General features: G+C 34.6%; 1 protein-coding gene across 1 annotated transcript in view; it reads left to right on the plus strand.

Moving 5' to 3' along the window:
* The window catches only part of CCDC40 (coiled-coil domain containing 40), a 92,013-nt gene that overhangs the window by 45,819 nt on the left and 26,569 nt on the right, over window positions 1–19,625 (plus strand). The window contains exons 11-17 of the mRNA XM_031965586.1: window positions 1,904–2,147; window positions 2,553–2,735; window positions 3,813–4,058; window positions 5,475–5,688; window positions 15,843–16,012; window positions 16,133–16,224; window positions 18,353–18,473. Of these exons, the coding sequence (XP_031821446.1) occupies window positions 1,904–2,147; window positions 2,553–2,735; window positions 3,813–4,058; window positions 5,475–5,688; window positions 15,843–16,012; window positions 16,133–16,224; window positions 18,353–18,473 (1,270 nt within the window). The remainder of the gene's footprint in view (window positions 1–1,903; window positions 2,148–2,552; window positions 2,736–3,812; window positions 4,059–5,474; window positions 5,689–15,842; window positions 16,013–16,132; window positions 16,225–18,352; window positions 18,474–19,625) is intronic.

Below are 19,625 nucleotides of genomic sequence, written 5' to 3' on the forward strand. Positions count from 1 at the left end.
GCTTATATCAGCACTATCTGGACAACTTACAAGTCCATATCTCCTCATCAGCTAGATATAGCTTTGGCATTACCCCCTTGGTTGTAGAATATTGCTCGCATCAGTGCTCTCTTCTCTTTCTCCAAGAAGTTATTGTGGAAATTACTTCCTGTAGTGTGATCAGCACCTGACTCTGGAACTTTAATGAGGCTAAAAACATCCATCCTTTAGGATTATTGTTCAGTTTCTTGTACTGAAAGAAACAAAGCAGAAGAGAGGATCACAAAACTGAGAATAATAGACTTAGAGGTAAAAAACAACTTTAGAATTCAAATCCAGTCTTCCTTCCTCCATTTTACATATGAAGAAACAGGAGACTAATAAGAAAGAAATAGGGTTTGAAACCAGGTCTTCATGCCTCCAAGTCCAGTGCCCTATCCTCTTAAGATGCTGTCCCATTGGAATTAAGGTCAGCTGTTAGGCTTATCCCAGAAAATTCAGTCTTACAGCCATGTATTTATGGCTTGTATAGCTGCTCCTAGAGAAGGGAAGGAGGGAGAAATTCTCTCCTCTTCCCCACTGTTAGAAGTCTAAATGAGAGCTGACACTGTCTGTATCTTAACAAAGGAACTGCCTCAAAAGAGACTGGTCCCTGTAGTGAGTTCAGCTTTTACATTTTGGGTATGGAGTAGAATCAAGGTGGTTGAATGAAAGGTCACAATTGCCAAACTTCCTTTAAAACCTCTGTTATATCCATGACAATCCCAATGAATTTTGGATAGAAAACGCCATCTACATCCAGAAAAAGAACTATGGAAATTGAGTGTAAATCAACAGATGCTATGTTCACTTTTTCCTGTTTTTTTCTCTCCTGGGGTTTTCTTTTGTTCTAAATTTTCTCTCCCAACATGATTCATAAAGTAATGCATATTAATTTAAAAAAAAACTCTGCTATCAAATGACCACAGAAAGTACCAAATCAAATTCTGACCAGAAAAGGCAACAAAAAGTCACACGGAATTATTTTTGAGCTCATGGCACTTTGGGAAGATAGAAAGTAAGGCCTATAAACATTGTTGTGGAGGTAGGTTGGGAGTGTATACAATGCATGGTGGAAATGACACCAGCTGTAGGTACCACGAAGGGGTTGTTTTCAGAAAAACCTAGGAAAATTTAAATGTGAAGTGAAGTGAGCAAAACCAGGAGAAAGAGCAACGTACACAGTAAGAGCAATATTGTAATGATAATCAACTCTGGAAGACTTGGCAACTCTTGATTAATACAATGATTCATGACAGTTTCAAAGAACTCATGATAAAAAAAAAAAAAAAAAAAAGCCATCTTCCTCCAGAGAGAGAACTGATAGACTCTGAGTACACCTTGAAGCATGGTTGAGGTATTTTTAAACTCTTTTCTTCCTTTCTTTCCCCCTCCCCCCAACAACATAGCTTCTATGGGGAAATGTTTATATGACTTCATATGTATAATGGGTGTTGTATTTCTTGCCTTCTCAATGGGTAGGGAAAGGGAGAGAGGGAGAGAATTTGGAACTAAAAATTAAAATTAAAAAAAAAAACAGCAGTTATATCTTTGGGAGGGAGAAATTACCAGGTTACTTAGAGAGGGAAGCACTGACCAAGATCAAAGAGCAATCTAAACTTTCCGTGTTAATAACCTGAAGTCTGGTCTATGAGTGAGAGCTGAACTTCCAGCTTGGACATGAGAAGGAGATGGAGTTTTAAAAAAATAATAATAAATAAAAAGTAGTGAGTGTCATCTGCTAATTGGAGGCAGAGTGGTATCATTTACAAATAAGATCTCCAACTACTTTCTGTAAAAATGGATTTCCTGTCAGGTCAAGTACACTTATATAAAAAATTACTTATCTTGACATTCATTCTCTCGATTTTCTTCCTACCCACAGAGATTCCAAGCATCAATCCAAATCCATGGATGGTGAAATTGAAGCTTATAAAAAATCCATCATGAAAGAGGAAGAAAGGAATGAACTCCTGGCAAACATTTTAAATCGTGCTGAGAATGATACTAATGTTAACCAGAAGCTGATAACCCAATGCATGTCCAAGCATGAAGCCCTGCAAAAGGAGTTCACCACCTATACCCTGACACTGCATAGTACTGAAGAAGCCTACACTCGAGCCTATTCGGTATGTCACAAAACATGGTACTTGGGTGTCAAGGAACTGACATTTATGAGTACTTGAAACCTATATCTGGCAGAATGGTTCCATTTCTTACCTTGTTTCTCTTTCTCTTTCTCTCTCTCTCTCTCTGTCTCTCTCTCTCTGTCTCTTTCTTTCTCTCTTCTCCCTCCCTCTCTCTCTCCCTCCCTCCTTCTCCTTTCCCCCCTCCCTCTTTCTTCCTCTCTCTCTGTCTCTCCCTCCTTCCCTCCCTCTCTCTTCCTTTCTCCCTCTCTCTGTCTCTGCATCTCTCTGTGTCTCTGCTTCTGTCTCTGCTTCTCTGTGTTTGTCTCTCTTTGTGTTTGTGTGTCTGTGTCTGTCCCTCTCCGTCTCTGTCTTTCTCTCTGTCTCTCTCTTTTTCTCTCTCACTAGGAGCGGGCAGTATGCACAAATGAATTGCAAACGATCTGTCACAACATAGAAAACGAGTTGGACTACAAGAAGAACAAGGAGAATAGCATCTTAGAGATGCTACAGGATCAGAAGATGTCCAACAAGATGACCAAATATTTCCAGCACCTAGCAACTAAGCTTCAGAAGCAAAAGACAGACATGGTGAGGCAATTCTTTCCAAGTCATCAGCAGCTATGGGAGCATCTTTCCTTTCATATTGCTCTGGCATTACAGCTTTATAGGCAAGAAGGGTGGTACCATCTCACAAGGGCTTTTCTCACTAACATACTGCCCAGTTCAAGTGTCTCATTTTGCTTGGTTTGGAATTAAAATGTCTAAATTCCTGCCCCCTTTGCTGCATTCCACATCATGCCTTATGGGGACCAGCATTTATTTTTGTCTGTCTTTTATGTAATACATTATCTTTTGAGCCATCAGTCAGATGGGACTTTTGAGACACTCTCTACAAGTAGTAAATATCTGAACACAGATTCAAACCTAATCCATGTCTAAAGTTATTTTCACTATATCACCCTTTAGATTAACATAGAGATTTATATCTTCAGACCTTTTAGTTGTTTTTGTCATAACTCTATTTTGCCCTTGTATTTCTTTATAGGATGATGTCTTAGAGTTGTAAATCAATTTGACTCTAATAAAGTTGAAATTATAGTGTTGAAAGTTTGGGCTTTGAATTGTTGTTCATTGTTCAGTGGAGAAATCAGAGCAACCGAATACAGGTTGATGAACTGGAATAGCTCATGGTGGTGAGGATACATCCTCCATTGTTCTCTTTATGGTCTACAATATTCTTGTAGTCCATCAGACAAACTATCTGATACTGACATTTGGTCCCGGGCATATAGTACTCTTTGAACCAAATGTCAACTATGTTTTTCAATTATTAGGATTCTTGCTTTATAGTGAAAGGCCTACTTACTGATCTGGATATAAACTGGAAGTGGTCCTTGGGCTTTTGATAAATTGGGTCTTTCGTGGGGCAAGATTTGCTACTCATCCTTAAGATGAACATTATAAGAAAAGGGACATTGGTGGGTCATCTCCTGGTTATGTATTTGGAATTTCTGTGGTTGAACATTCAGATGTAAAGTGAGAAGGTATGAATTAAACAGTATGAGAAAGCCCATATTCATTTATAACTTCTCAGAAGTTGTTACAGAAGAAAGCAATAATTTTAGGAAATATAATTTTTCCTTTTTATTTCTTCTAACCATTCAGATAACACAGCTTTCCAAAATTGATGGAGACATTGCACAGACTGCTCTTAATATCACAAATACCAATATCAGAAAAGAACAACATAAAGACACACTCAAAAAGCTGGACAAGGAAGTGGAAAAGATAAATGACCTTATCACCAGCAGTGAAAATGAAATTGCTAGACGAACGACACTAATTGAGCGCAAGCAAGGGCTCATTAATGTTTTCAACAAGAGAGTGGATCAGATTATTAATGATTTGGGGGTAAGAACCTATGATCCTGGTCAGGCTAGCCATCACAGGCATTTTCCTTCATATGAAAGGTCCAAGGGGAAACCTAAATCCTCCTTGAAATCTTTCCAGTAAAAGGGAGGAGGAAAATGATTTTTCTTTTCTCCTTACCTCCACAACAACTAATTTAATTACAGAATATAATCACAAATAATGGAATTTTTAAAACAGTAAATAAGATGACTTTAATGATGGTATCTTTATGAAATATGAACCTCTTCTATTAGATCAATATGTTCTTATTGTTGGGGCTGATATTTTTTCATTCTAGAAGAGGACCATGACATCAAGGAAGTGATACTATGACATGCAAGTGAATTGGATTTAAGTGAGGGAAGGCTGGGCAAGGTCACCTGCCTCACTTTCCCCTCTGGAGCCATCTGGGTCCAGGGGCCAGTAGAAAGAAACAGCTGACTGGGTAAACTAAAAGAGCAAACCATGCCTCTGAGGATAGTAAATAAACATATTTTAACAGTGGGCCAGTCTAGTGCTGGGACAATTCAGTAGTGGGTTGAGGGTTGACCAATTCAGGGGTTGAGAATTTCCTTTCCACTTGGGAATCAAACTTCTCAGAGGGAATTACTGCTGGGAAATTTCTTTTTCTTTCCCCTTTCCTTCTCTCTTTCATTGACCATACCATTGGAATACATCTAGCTGAGATCAGAGAGACTCCAAAGAGAGACTCCAATTCGGGCCAAAATTAGTGATACACTGAGAACAAATAGATTCAGAAAGTCAGTCACCCAAGGAGGGAAATGGTTTCAAAGAGCACATTTTAAACCTGAGCATGGCCAAAGAACGTCAAGACTTATGAAATATCCCTTTGCCGCATATATAACCAACTTAACTATCATTGTATTCTTTTGTCTGAAGTATATTTTTCCCATAGAACTGTGAGAGTGTGCCCCAGGCTTTAGGGAGATTGTATCAGCTTCTTACTATAAAATGTCTTTGCTAAAAGGTAACTGAAGTCACTAACTGGTTATTAACGAGAAGCACTAGTATAGCCTCATGAATGATAGTACTAGAAATCCATGCCCTAGACCCCTAGAATCAGGAGATGTAGAAAGTATCTATCTTCTGAAGACCCTTCCCCAGCCAGGAACATGATTTTACATTGAGGGGAGTAGCCTCAGAGAGATCAGAGTATATATAGGAAATATATGACTGGGATTCTGCTTAGAAACATGGTAAAAATATGTCAAGGTCACAGGTGTAAGAACTACATTTCTTTAAACATTTGGAGTTGCTCCTGATAAAAATACTCTGTAAATCTAATGCTATACACTCTTCGGTAATGCTTCACTCATCTTCAGAAGCTTCTCTAACCTACTTTCTAAAGTGCAAAAAGCTTCACAAGACACTATCAAAATAACATTTCTAATTCAGGGGGAAGAATTAGGACCAGTTGAATTAGAAATTGGAAGACTGACCAAGCTGATAGATGAACATAATGCAGAACTCCTTAAGCAACAGATGACGTGGCTTCGATTACAGCAAGATCTTGTCAAACTGACCCACGAAAGAGAGGATCAGTTGGCTTCAGTGGACATGTTTAAGAAGGAGTTAACAATCATGGAACAAAAGAAACTGCGAGTAGAGAGTAAGTATTATCTATAGGACCAGGGTAAATAGAAGTAATTCCATATTCAAACACTGCCTTCCATCAGCCCTGGAATCAGTAAATACGAAGGACTCAGGAACCATGAGATATCCTGCTTTCTATATTCAGAAAGCTGTGACCTTCATGCATCTTTAGCCTCTCTCCTTGATGAATGTCCCTTCCCCTCTCCCTGTGTTTTTTCTTTTCCTAATTTGAGCATTATATAAAAATTCAGAGTGCTAAGGGAATAAAGAATTCCCTTGCCTGGAATTGCCTGCCTTTCTAATTATTATCCTTTTTTTGAGGCACTCAGGATTAAGTGATTTGTCTAGGGTCATACAAATACTAAGTGTCAAGTATTTGAAGCCAAATTTGAACTCCCCCTAATTACCAGGGCTCGTACTCTAGCCACTGTGCTACTTAGTTGCTCCCCTAATTTCTTCCAAGTCCCACTTAAAATTCTGTCTTCTATAGGAAATCTTTCCTAATCCTCCTTAGTTCTAGTGCCTTCTTTATTGATTATTTGCTATTTATCCTGTATATAGCATGTATATAGTATATCCTGTATATATCATCTCTCCTACTAGATTATAAGCTCCTTGAAGTCAGGAACTGTTTTTTGCCTCTCTTTGTATCCCCAGTGCTTGTATGTTACTTGGCACATAGTAAGTGCTTAATAAATGCTTATCCACTGAATATCATTTTATTCCACAATTCTTAGAAGTTCTGCTTATATTTCTAATGCTTAACCACTCATTCTATAGTAGGGGGGCACCTAATTCCCAAACCCCAATGGCCATTTCTTTTAAAGTTCTTTATTTCATATCTAGAGAGAAAACTATGAAGACTGCATGTGGATCAAAACATCATATTTTTACTTCTTTGTTGTTGTTTGCTGGTTTTTTCCTTTCTTGTATTTTTTCCCTTTTGATCTATTTTTTTTTTGGTTTGGCATAACAAATATAGAAATATGTTTATAAGAATTGCACACATTTACCTACATCATATTGTTTGCTGTCTTGGGGAGGGGAGAAAGGAGAAGAGAAGGAGAAAATCTGGAACACAAGACTTTGCAAAAGTGCACTTTTGCACAAGGAAAACTATCTTTGCACGTATTTGGAAAAACAAAATACCATTTAAAAAAGAAAAGAAAAAAATTATTTTAATAGTTGCTAAAAATAAATTAAGTCCTCTATTTTGACATTAATGGAGAACCTGCTTTCCTAAAAAGGTCGTTATGAGTTATGGAATCAATTTTGCCTGAGGTTAATTTTGCTCATAGATTTGGATTAATTGAGCTCAGGAAAGACCTTAAAAGTCTACTATTTTAATTACATTGTTTATTGACAAGTTTCTGAATAAGTTAGAGATTTTGTTAATTTGTACAGAAAATATACTACTTAGTCTGGTATTCTTTTTGGCTGCTAGATCGGCACTCCTCAAACCCTGCCATGATAAGCGAGATCATAAAGCTTATTTAGCTCACAAACCAATTTTTCTCAAAGTGGCAAAAAAAAGCTCCCTGCAACCCACATGTGCAAAAATGTTTGTGGCAGCCCTTTTTGTAGTGGCAAGAAACTGGAAACTGAGTGGATGCCCATTAGTTGGAGGTGGCTGAATAAGGTATGGATGTTATGGAATATTATTGTTCTATAAGAAATGATCAGCAGAATGATTTCAGAGAGGCCTGGAGAGGCTTACATGAACTGATACTAAGTGAATAAACAGAACCAGGAAATCATTATACTCGGCAACAACAAGATTATACAATGATCAATTCTGATGGACTCGGCTCTCGTCAACAATGAGATGATTCAGTATAGTTCCAATGATCTTGTGATGGGGAGAGCCATCTACACCCAGAGAGAGGACTGTGGGATTTGAAGGATTTGAATGTGGACCACAACATAGTATTTTCAGTCTTTTTGTTGTTGTTTGCTTGTATTTTGTTTTCTTTCTCATTTTTTTCCTTTTTGATCTGATTTTTCTTTTTTTTGTTTCTTTTTTTTTTTTTTTTTTTTTTTTTTTTTTTTTTGCTGAGGCAATTGTGATTAAGTGACTTGCCCAGGATCACACAGCTAGGAAGTGTTAAGTGTCTGAGCTCAAATTTGAACTCAGATCCTTCTGACTTCAGGCCTGGTGCTCTATCCACTTACTACCTAGCTGCCCCTGATCTGATTTTTTTTATACAGCATATTTGTGGAAATACATATAGAAGAATTGCACAAGTTTAACATAAAAAAGAAAAGCCCCCTGCATCAGTTCTACATCCTGCATGATATCATCTTAGATAGTCATATCTGAAAATTTGTAGCTTTACACACCATACAGGGAATCCTGTGACCCAGCAAGGGGGCACTCCTTATTTTAATAAATCAGGAGAATGAATATCCAGACTGGGTCTAGGTGACCAGAATTGGAAAACCACTAAAGGGTTCCTCAGAACTTTGTCACCTGGACAAATTTTAAAAAGGTAAATAGGTGTCTGAACTCTGACTGACCAAGAAAATAAATTTTGGATTTGAAGAAGTCTAGATTATTTGTCTGGGATCTAAGCTTGGATTCAATGAGTCCAGGTAATTTGGGGAGGATCTAAAATAGATATTGTCTAGAAATAAAAATAATTTCATAGAAGAGTAAACTTAAGAATTGGGGGAATCAGCAGTCTGAAACTGCCCCTCTTTCCCTAAGGGCACACTGATTTGTTTCACTATATCTCAGACATGCAGGCTGTTAAAACAAATGGAATATGTATGCTTGAGATGATTCAAAATTATAGTTTCTCCTTTACATGCAACTTGGTTCTCAAAAGTCAACCGTAATATGCTATCTCTGTGTGAGTACAGTATCACAGAAACATCTATGCAGTGAAACTTTAAGACTTCCATTAATACAGAGATCATTGCTGAGGGCTATCCTGGTAAATTATGGCTGCATCTAAACTTTATTTAAAGATCCAATCAATTTCTATTAAATCTGGTTATATGCCATCATATTAAAATTATACCATGCAATCTTATATAAAGAATACCTTTCCCTTTAAAATAAGTTTTTCCTTTTATATTCTGCTTAACTGTAGTATCCCATGTATTATACTCTTTCCCTTCCCAAGAGCCATCCCATGTGACAATAACATTTTTTTTTTCTGGAAAGGAAAAAAGAGAAAAAAAAGATCAGCACAACTGATCAATTTATTGGAAAAGTGCAAAAATATGTGCAATGTGGGGCACTTATAGATCTTCTACTTCCATAGAGGGGTTTGTTGAAGATATCTTCTCATATCTCTTTATCTCACTTTATAAAAACTTTTTGTTTATAATTTTATTACATTTTCTTTTGATTTGGGAGTATGACATTCTTTGCATTTAAATTGTTATAGTTAATATATATACTGTTGGGGGTGCTTACTTTACATTAATTTATATAAATCTTTCCATCACATACATCATTTCTTTTTAAAATTTTAATAGTAGCTTTTAATTTTCATAATACATGCAAAGATAGTTTTCAACATTCATCCATGCAAAATCCTGGGTTTCAAGTTTTTCTCCCTCCTTTCTCCCACCTCCTATCCCTAGACAACAAGCAATCTAATATATATTAAACATGTGTAATTCTTCTATATGCATCTCCACATTTATCATGTTACACAAGAAAAATCAGATCAAAAAGGAAAAAGTGAAAAAGAAAGAAAAAAAGAAAGCAAACAACAAAAAGGTGCAAATTCTGTGCTATAATCCATATTCAGTCCCCATAATCCTTTCTCTGGATGCAGATGGCTTTCTCCATCACAAGTCTATTAGACTTGCTTGAATCACATCATTGCTGAAAAAAGCCATATTCATGAGAGTTAGTCATCACATAATTTTGTTGTTACTGTGTACAATGTTCTCTTGATTCTACTCACTTCATTTAACATCAGTTCATGTAAGTTTCTCCAGGCCTCTTTAAAATCATCCTGCTGATGATTATAGAACAGTAATATTCCATAACATTCATATAACATATTCAGCCATTTCTCAACAGATGGGCATCCATTCAATTTCCAGTTTCTTGCCACTATAAAAAGAGCTGCTACAAACAATTTTGCACATGTGGATCCCTTTCCCTCCTTTAAGATCTCTCCGGTATACAGGCCCACGAGAGACCTGGATCAAAAAAAATGCATAATTTGATAGCCCTTTGGGCACAGTTCCAAATTGCTCTCCAGAATGGTAAGATCGGTGCAAAACTCCACCAACAATGTATCAGATATGCATCATTTCTTACAGCATAGTAATATTCTATCATATTCAACATATTACAGTTTGTTTAGCTATACCCCAATTGATGAGCATCTATTTTCCAACTTTTGTTATTTTGTTGCATTGTTATTGTTATTGTACAATCTTTTTTTCAATCATGTCTGATTCTTTGTGACCTCATTTGGGGTTTTCTTGGCAAAGATATTACATTGGTTTGTCATTTCCTTCTCTAGCTCATTTTATAGATGAAGAGTGGTAGTAAAGTGATTTGCCCAGGATTAGCCAGGGAGCATCTGAGACCATATTTGAACTCAGAAAGATGAGTCTTCCTAACTCTAGCTATCACAAAAACTGTTGCTGTAAGTGATTTGGAGTCTGAAGAGACTGTTTTTTGTCAATGGCTTCCATGAGGAAATAATCTCAGTAATATAGTCTGTGATTCAAATTATACAAATATTTTGTTACCTTATTTGCATAATTCCAAATTACATTCCAAAATGGTTTTTATTTCATAGCTCCCCCAACAATGTGTTAGTGTACCTATCCTTCTACAACCTCTCCAACATTGAATATTGCCATTTTTGGTCATCCTTGCCAATTTGCAGGCTATGAGGTGAAGCCTCCACTTTGTTGGAATTTGCATTTCTCTTATTATTAGTTATTTGAATAATTTTTCATGTAGTTTTTAATACTTTGAAGTTCTTTGGAGAATTGTTTGTTTATATACTTTTTTCATTTATATATTGGGGAATGACTATTAGTCATATAAATTGTTTATATATGTATATATGAATTATATATATGTACATATATATATATATATATTTAGTAATTATATATCTTGGATCCAAATTCCTTTTCAGAGAAATTTAATACAAAACTTTTTTCCCCACTTAATCACTTTCCTTCTTAATCTAGATGCATTAATATTGTGTTGCAGTTTTTCAGTTTCAAATTCAGTCTTCTGCTGTAAAAACAGTATTATGTTCCTTTAGTTACTTTATTTTAATCCATTTTTTTTGATGTTTCTGGTTCCATTAGCTCTCCTGATCCTTTCTTCTCATTTAATATTTACCCTTCCTTTCCTCCCTTTGAGCTAATCCTGTTCCTTAGTTTTTAAATTTCATTTTTGCACTCCTCACCAAAAAGATTCTCTCTCATTCTTTTCATTATCCATCTTCTCTTTCTGTTTACTCTAGACTCATTCTCTGACTCAAGATTCCTACAATTATCTATTTTCTCTCTTTTTTTTTCCTGTATTCTTCATACTGTCAAAGCTTTCAAAATATCTGGTTGAAGGTTTCTCTTTTAGAGTGTCAGAACACTCACTTGTAAGAGTTCACTCTGGATTTCTCTCTTTCATTGTGCTTCATTTCCATAACAATGCCAATGATAATTATTAGTAGTAACAATATTAATGATGATGAATAGCAGATAACATTTATATAGCCTTACTATATGCTAAAAAATTTACAATTGTGATCTCATTTGATCCTCCTGCCAATCCTGGGGAGATAAGTGCCATTATTATTCTTCCCATTTTATGGATGAGCAAACTGAGGCAAATAGAGGTTAAGTCAGTTGCTAAGGATCATATAGTTTGTGTCTGAAGCCAGATTTGAACTCATGTTCTAGGTACTTTGTACCACCTAGCATTGCTCCATGGTAGGGGTTTTCCCTTATCATGTCCTTGATTAGGCAGCCCACCATTGATCTGTCATTTGTTGACCTTTTTCTCTATATTTGCCTGTGTTCATGCTCTCCCACTCTTCCAGGTGTCAGTTGCACCCCATCCACCAAATCCCCCAGATCTTATCAGGTACAAAGTACTCATTTCTCTTTACTCACAATCATTCATCAATGGAGCCCTCTCCCACTTCCCAGGTCAAACATTCTCCCTTCTCTCCTCTTTTTCTATCTTTCCCTTCTCCTCCTTACTAACTATCTTGTAGTCTCTTCTCCTAGACCAAATATCACCTGCCACCTTTGCTAGCCCTTGATTTGATCCCAGATCATCACACATTACTGTCCCCTTTCTCCCCTCCCTCCTGTTAGGTACTCTTCCATGTTGTAATGAACCCACAAAAGAAACATTCACTGTTAGGCAGAATATTATTGCCAAGTTCTACTCGTCATATCCTTGTCTGCTTCTTCACTGTTACCTCTACTAGATTCCTGCATTCTGTGTGGAAAGGTGAAGAACTTACAGATTAAGCACATATTGATCAGAGACTGTTAGTTAAAGTAGATCAAGCCTATAGGCCTCAGTTTGGGCTTCTCTGGAGTCACGTGATTTTAGATAAGGCCTGGACTGCATTCCATTGTCCAAAAAAGGGATTAAAAACATATATGTGGCCAAAGAACCTGTATATCACCTTGTCTACTACATTCCACTGACCAAATAGGGGAATACAGATTTATGTGACCAATCACAACATATAGAGGGTGGGATTTTGGAGGTTCTTTGTCTGAAATGTATAAAAGCTGTGAACATTTTCAAGGGAGTAGCTCTCTCCTGCTGTGAATTTGTCTCACAGACCAGGATGGGCCTGCTTCTTGAGATTCTAATAATAATTCTACTTTCTATGAGTGATTTCTGTAGTAGTCAATTTGGGTAGGTCTTTTTGTCCCAAACACTTCTCATTTATTTCCTTAAGTACCTTTGGTCCCTCTATGGTCCAGTCTGCTATTGCTAGTCTATTTAATCATTCTTCCTGCATTTCTATTGTTTGGGTTTTTCAAGAAGCAAATAATCTCTTCAGTCCTGGTTTTCTTTCTTAAAAAGTTTCAAACTCTTCTTTATTATTGAACGTTCATCTTTTGTCTTACATAATTAAACTCAAATTTTCAGGATAAATCACCTTATCTTGTCCTGAACTCTACTACTCCACAAATCATGTTATTTCCATTCCCTTCTCCTTTTTCTAGTGAGTGAATAGTGAATAATCACATTATTCAAATATCCTTTCCTTTATATTTGAAGATCTTTCTCCAGATGGCCCACAGAACTTGTGATTTCTGAATCAATTTGTTAAATTTAACCATTATAGAGTTTACAGGGATGGGTTGTTTGGTTTTTTTTTTTTTTCCTTTCTGGAAGTGATCTGTGAATTCTTTCAGTTGAGCTTTCATTTTCTATGTTGACAAGTTCTCTGGACATTTATTTCCTTTACTATGCTGTTAAGATATTTTTGTTCTGCCATAGTTTTCTGGAAGATCTGTGATTCCTTAGGTTGTTTCTCCGCATCCTGTCTTTGACTAAAGTATGTCTTTCTTGAATAGTGAGCATATTTTCTTTTAATGATTTTTTTCTTGTCTTGTTGCTATAATTAGCATTTCTAATACTAAATCAAACAGTAGCATTGAAAATGCTTTACTTCTAATCTTATTTTTAAAAAAACCTATAGTTTGTCCCCAATATTTATCATGTTAGCCCTAGGTTGTAGATATATTCTACTTATAATTTTAAGAAAAGGTCCATTTGTTTCTGTTATGGGCCAGAACTTGAAACAAAGGATTTTTTTAAGATATTAATTCAATGGAATTGATAAAGACAATAGTTGTTTAGCATGGTGCTTAAAAGTTCTCTAGTTCCGTACATGTACTTAGTACTTAATATACTTCCACAAGATTCACATCTATCATAAGAAAGCATATAAGCTCAGATTAACTCAGCCAAAATCAGAACTAGGGAAGACAGAGAAGTGGTGGCAGGCTGTCCTCCTTCCCTTCTCCACTGCAACCAAGACACATTCAGAAGGACCTCAAGAAAGTTGGCCCAGCCTCCAGGCAAGGAGACAATAAAGGATTTGGACTTTAACCCCTGGCTATTCTTCTGGTGATTACTGAACTGAAAAGAAGGCTGGCCAGAGACCCCAAGAAAACCGAACCAAAGAGAACACTACAGGTTCCCATGTTTTCTAGTATTTTTTTAAACAGAAATGGGTATTATATTAGTTTGTTATTATTATGGCCAGTTATATTTATAATTTTCCTAATATTGAATCGAGGCTGTATTTCTATATAATGGATTTCCAGCTCAGTCAGAATATATAATACTTGTGATATGTTTCTGAAGCCTCTTTGCTAATATTTTACTTTTAAATATTTGCATTAATATTTTCATTAGGGATACTAGTCATAGTTTTCTTTTTCTGATTCTCCTTGGCTTATATTAATTCTATCACAAAAGTATAAGAAAATTGTCAGGATCTCCTTTTTTATAAATACTTTGTATCATATTGAAATTATTCTTTGAGATTATAAAGAAGGGAAAGGGACCTGTATGTGCACGAATGTTTGTGGCAGCCCTTTTTGTAGTGGCTAGAAACTGGAAACTGAATGGATGTCCATCAGTTGGAGAATGGCTGAATAAATTGTGGTATATGAAAATTATGGAATATTACTGTTCTGTAAGAAATGACCAACAGGATGATTTCAGAAAGGCCTGGAGAGACTTACACGAACTGATGCTGAGTGAAATGAGCAGGACCAGGAGATCATTATATACTTCAACAACAATACTAGATGATGACTAGTCCTGATGGATCAGGCCATCCTCAGCAACAAGATCAACCAAATCATTTCTAATGGAGCAGTAATGAACTGAACTAACTATACCCAGAAAAAGAACTCTGGGAGATGACTAAAAACCATTACATTGAATTCCCAGTCCCTATATTTATGCACACCTGCATCTTTGATTTCCTTCACAAGCTAATTGTACAATAATTCAGAGTCTGATTCTTTTTGTACAGCAAAATAATGTTTTGGTCATGTATACTTATTGTGTATCTAAGTTATATTTTAATATATTTAACATCTACTGGTCATCCTGCCATCTAGGGGAGGGGGTGGGGGGGTAAGAGGTGAAAAATTGGAACAAGAGGTTTGGCAATTGTTAATGCTGTAAAGTTACCCATGTGTATATCCTGTAAATTAAAGGCTATTAAATTAAAAAAAAAAATTAAAAAAAAAAAATGAAATTATTCTTTGGATGTTTGATAGAATTCACTCGTAAATCTAGTCTCAGTTTTAATTTGGGAATTCATTATTGATTTCCTTAATTTCTGTTTCTCATATTAAGTTATGTTTAAATTCTCTCTCTTCTTTAACCTGAATATTTTATGTTTTGTACATACTTATCTATTAAGTTGTAAGATTTATTGGAATATATTTGAAGAAAATGATTTTAAATCTTTTTATTTATTTCTTGCAAATTCTTTTTCATTTTTAATAACTGCTAATTTGATGTTTCCCTTTAAGGCAAATTAGTTAATGCTTTAGCTATTGTACTGTTTTTTAAACCTAGTGTTACTTATTAAATCAAACTTTTCAACCTCAACTTTTCATAATTTTAATTTTGACTTTTGTATTTTAGAATTTTGTCAGTTTTCAAAGTTTTTCCATCTCACCAATCTGTTCTTTCTCTCTTCTGTTGATGAAAGTTCTTAGAGATATAGATCTTCTCCTAAGAATTGTGCATTCTATAAATTTTGGGTTGTTATCTCATACTTGTTATTGTCTTTAATGAAATTATACTTTCTGATATTTTCCCAGAAATTAAATTCAAGCTTACTAACCTATAGTTTGCAGACTTTGTTCTTATCCATTTCTTAAAAATTGGAATCATATTTTGTAGTGTTTCTCATCTTTTTCATTCAGGTCAAAGGTTTGTATTTCCATTATTACCTGTTAGGAACATTACAGGATGGTAACCTTCCCACCAAGAAAGTGGAGACTCGTGCTAGGAAAAGACATTAGTGGTGATGAGAATTCAAGAACCACTAAACAAACCATCCTGCTTTGGCTTGTCTTGATTTGTTCTTCCATAGAGTTTGGGTTATTTTGTTTTGTTTTACATCAGCTTTGAACTTCTTGGATTTTGCTCTTTTCTTATTTTGTTAACAGAAAAGATTGACCAGGAAAAGAGTGAAGTGAAGGAGATTGAATATCGCATGAGGAGCTTGGACAATGACCTGAAAAAATTTAACACTTTGATCTGTAAGAACAGAGTCAGCTCTGAGGAGCTACAGCAGGGCAACCTGGTGACAGAGAATGAGTTTGTTCGCTCACTTAAGGTGAGAATAGAGGCAATTATCTCTCTTGCTCTAATTTGAGAAAGATGAGGTCGTTGTAAAGATTTTGATGTTAAATTCTGTTCTGTTAAAGTAACAGTTGGTTTGATTTCCCAACTATAGGCATCTGAGAAGGAATCCATTGAACTGCAAGAAAAACTGATTTCCTTGAATGAAGAGAAAAAGACTCTCCTGAATAAACTGATTGAAGCAGAGTGAGTGTGTGACATTTTGTTTTGTCTCTTGGTCGCTAAAATCTTCTTAATACTTTGTTAGAAATTTTACTTTTAAGATCAGAAATGCCCAAATCCATTTCCTGACTCTCCTTAGTAAGGTTAATTTTATGTAATATTATCTTATGAATTATTTTCCCCAACAACTTTTGGGCATTGTATTATGTCATTATTGGTCCTTAGAGAATGCTATCAAACTAAACAACATAATTGAGAGCCTTATAATCTGAAATATTAAATGAAATAATTTTTAAAGAAGAATAAAGGCAAAATAGCACTTGTAGATCTCTAATTATGTTTCAAGTCAGTAATCAATTCTATTTGGTACTGGTTTGAAAAAATAGAAAAGTGGGTCAGTAGGACAGTTTAGACAAAGAAGAATAAAAATTAACTCAATAATATAATATTTGATGAATTTGAAAACATAAATTAGGAAAGAACTCCTTTTCACAAGATTTATAGAGAAATTAAATAAGCAGTCTAGTAGAAATTAGTTTTAGATGAACATCTTATACTGTATACCACAATAAATCCAAAATGGATAATTAAAGATCATAGAATTTAAAAAGTAGAAGAGAGACTGATCAAGTACCTTTCATAGCTATTAAAATAGAGGTGAATTCTAAAATAAATGTTGTAATGTACATATGCCAAATATGATAAGTACGTAGATAAAATAATTTTTATTTCAGAAGTTTTTCATGAACAGAATTAACATAACTAGGATATACTGAATTCTTTTGTAAATCTATTTTTCATTGAACCAAATATTAGTTTCCTTTCCTTTCCATCCTCTACCTTATTCCATTAAAAAAAAAAGCCTACAATAAAAATCTGACAATAAATAGGCATAGATAAGCAAAAAGAAGGGAAAGGCAAAGGGAAAAGAAAAGGGAAGGGAAAAAAACTAAAACATGATAGAGTTTTCTTATGTTAAAAATAAAGGGAAAAGAAAAGGGAAGGGGAAAAGGAAGGGAAGGAAAGGAAAGGAAGGAGGAGGGGAAGGAAGGAGGGAAAGGGAAGGAAGGAGGGAAAGAAACAAAGATTATTATTTCCAAATTGGCAGTGCCCAGAAATGTATGTTTAATTGTGCATCTTGAGTTCATCATCTTTCAGAGGTGAGCAGCATACTTTATCATTAGTCCTTTGGAGACATGGTTGGTCATTGTATTGATCAGAGTTTTTCAAAGTCTTTTCAAGTCTTTCAAAGAAGTTTGTCTTTAAAATGTTGTTATGATATAAATTGTTCTGATTCAGATTTCTCTAAAACATTCCATTCATCATTTATTTCTACACAACAATATTCCATTATTTTCATAAAACATAGTTTCTTCAGCTCTTTCACAAATAACAAATACTCCATAAGTTTATGCCAATATAAAAAGAGCTGATATAAAAATTTTTTTTCCACATATGGTTTTATTTCCTCTTTCTTTTACCTTAGAGTAATAGACCTACTAGTTGTATTTAGTTACTTTTAGAGCATAGTTCCAAATGGCTTTTCAGCATAGCTGGACTAATTCTATGAATAGTAATTTTAATATGCCAGTTTTCTCAGAGTCCCTTCAATACTGCCTGCCTGCCTTTTTAGTCATCTTTGCTAATCTGATAGGTATAAGACACAAAACCTCAGAGTTACTTAAATTTTTATTTCTATAATTATTAATGCTCTAGAAGGTGTTTTTTAAAAATATGGTTTAAATATCTTAATATCTTAAGATTGCTTTGTTTGAAAAAAACACTTTTTATAACTTTTGATAATTTGTCAATTGAGCAATGACTCATTCTTATAAATTTGAAACACTTCCTCCTATATCTTGGAAATGAGACTTTTATTAGAAAAAATTTGCTGAAATAGATTTTTTCATAGTTAACTTGCTCTATAAAATTCTATGACATACAAAAGCTGTAGCTATAATCCCTGTATAGTGGCAGTAGAATAATAGATACTACATTTAATTACTCCCAGGTAATTTTAACTCTAAAATGTTTTGATTCTAAGTTCACAATGTGAACTCCGAAGGAAAGACTGTAAGCTAACTCCTACCTTTTGAGATAACTGATACCTTTCAATTCTTCTCATACTTTTTTTTTTTCCTTACCTTTCAAGACACCAGATTATGCTTTGGGAGAAAAAAATCCAACTGGCAAAGGAAATGCGAGCAGCGGTTGATTCAGAAACTGGTCAGGCTGAGATTCGAACCATGAGAGCAGAGATTCATAGGATGCAGGTGAGTAAGCATGGAGAGAGAAAAAAAGAACACAGTTTGATGAACCAAACCTTGTGAAACACACCAAAATAATGGCTTACAAAGACAAATACAGCACAACCCGTTATCATTTTCCCCAAGGCACCCACGTATCTCTCTAAAAAATCTACAGAATCAAAATCTAAATTGAGTTGAAGATATAGTCCTGTTTTTATTATATTAAGATCACTATACCTTTATGTTAACTCTTAGCAATGGAATTCAAATAAGATTCTTCTAAGAAAAGAAAAGGATGCAAAATTCAGATTCAGATCTATTCAGATGCAAAATATATAGTTTTTAACTTAACTATGGCCAGATAAACTTGTTCAAAAAGAATTTATTCACATGAGATTACATATTCTTTCCCTTAAGAGCCTGTTTTTCCCCCTACTGTCATTTTTTTCCAGAGTTCATTTGCCTAAATTTGTAAGGTTAGCTAGGAAGAGACAACTATCAGTTCAAAGGCTCAGGGGAAAAAAACAAACAAACAAACAAACAAAAAAAAAAAAAAAACAGGGGCAAGGAAGAAAAATGAATTCAAATAAAATACTAGCCTATTGCATTTTTACAAAATTCTTTCAAGAATTTGCAATTTACTTCTGTCACATGTCATTGTCATGACATTGAGTCTTACTCCATACAACATTTGTATTTAGACAAAATTGTGCAGGGACAAATATTTGACCATAGTTTGTTTTTTTTTAATTTATAGTAGAACTGATTGAAAAAGAGTGGTTTGATATTAGGAAAGTATACAATATAGTAAATTATATCAAAGAAAAGATTAAAATAATTATATTAATAGACAGAAAAATCTTTTGATAAATTATCTATTTGTATTTAAAAAACTAAAACATGATAGATTTTTCTTATGTAAAAAAACCAAAAATTCAGAGCAAGTAAAATCACAACAGCCAAGAGATTTTACTTGCTTAAACAAAAGGAAACAGATTAAATACTGATTCAATTCTTAAATTCTTAAAAAGCATAGCTTTACATTTTTATAGGTTTTAAGGGGAGATGAAATAAGCAACAGTGGAAAAAATATCAAAGATGCTATAACATTTTTCAATTTTTATGTCATTAGTTGAGACAATGGAAAGGGGTGTTTGCATAGGAAAGGGGGTTTAG

Source organism: Sarcophilus harrisii, chromosome 4 (genome assembly GCF_902635505.1).
Source record: "Sarcophilus harrisii chromosome 4, mSarHar1.11, whole genome shotgun sequence".
NCBI classification, from domain to species: domain Eukaryota; kingdom Metazoa; phylum Chordata; class Mammalia; order Dasyuromorphia; family Dasyuridae; genus Sarcophilus; species Sarcophilus harrisii.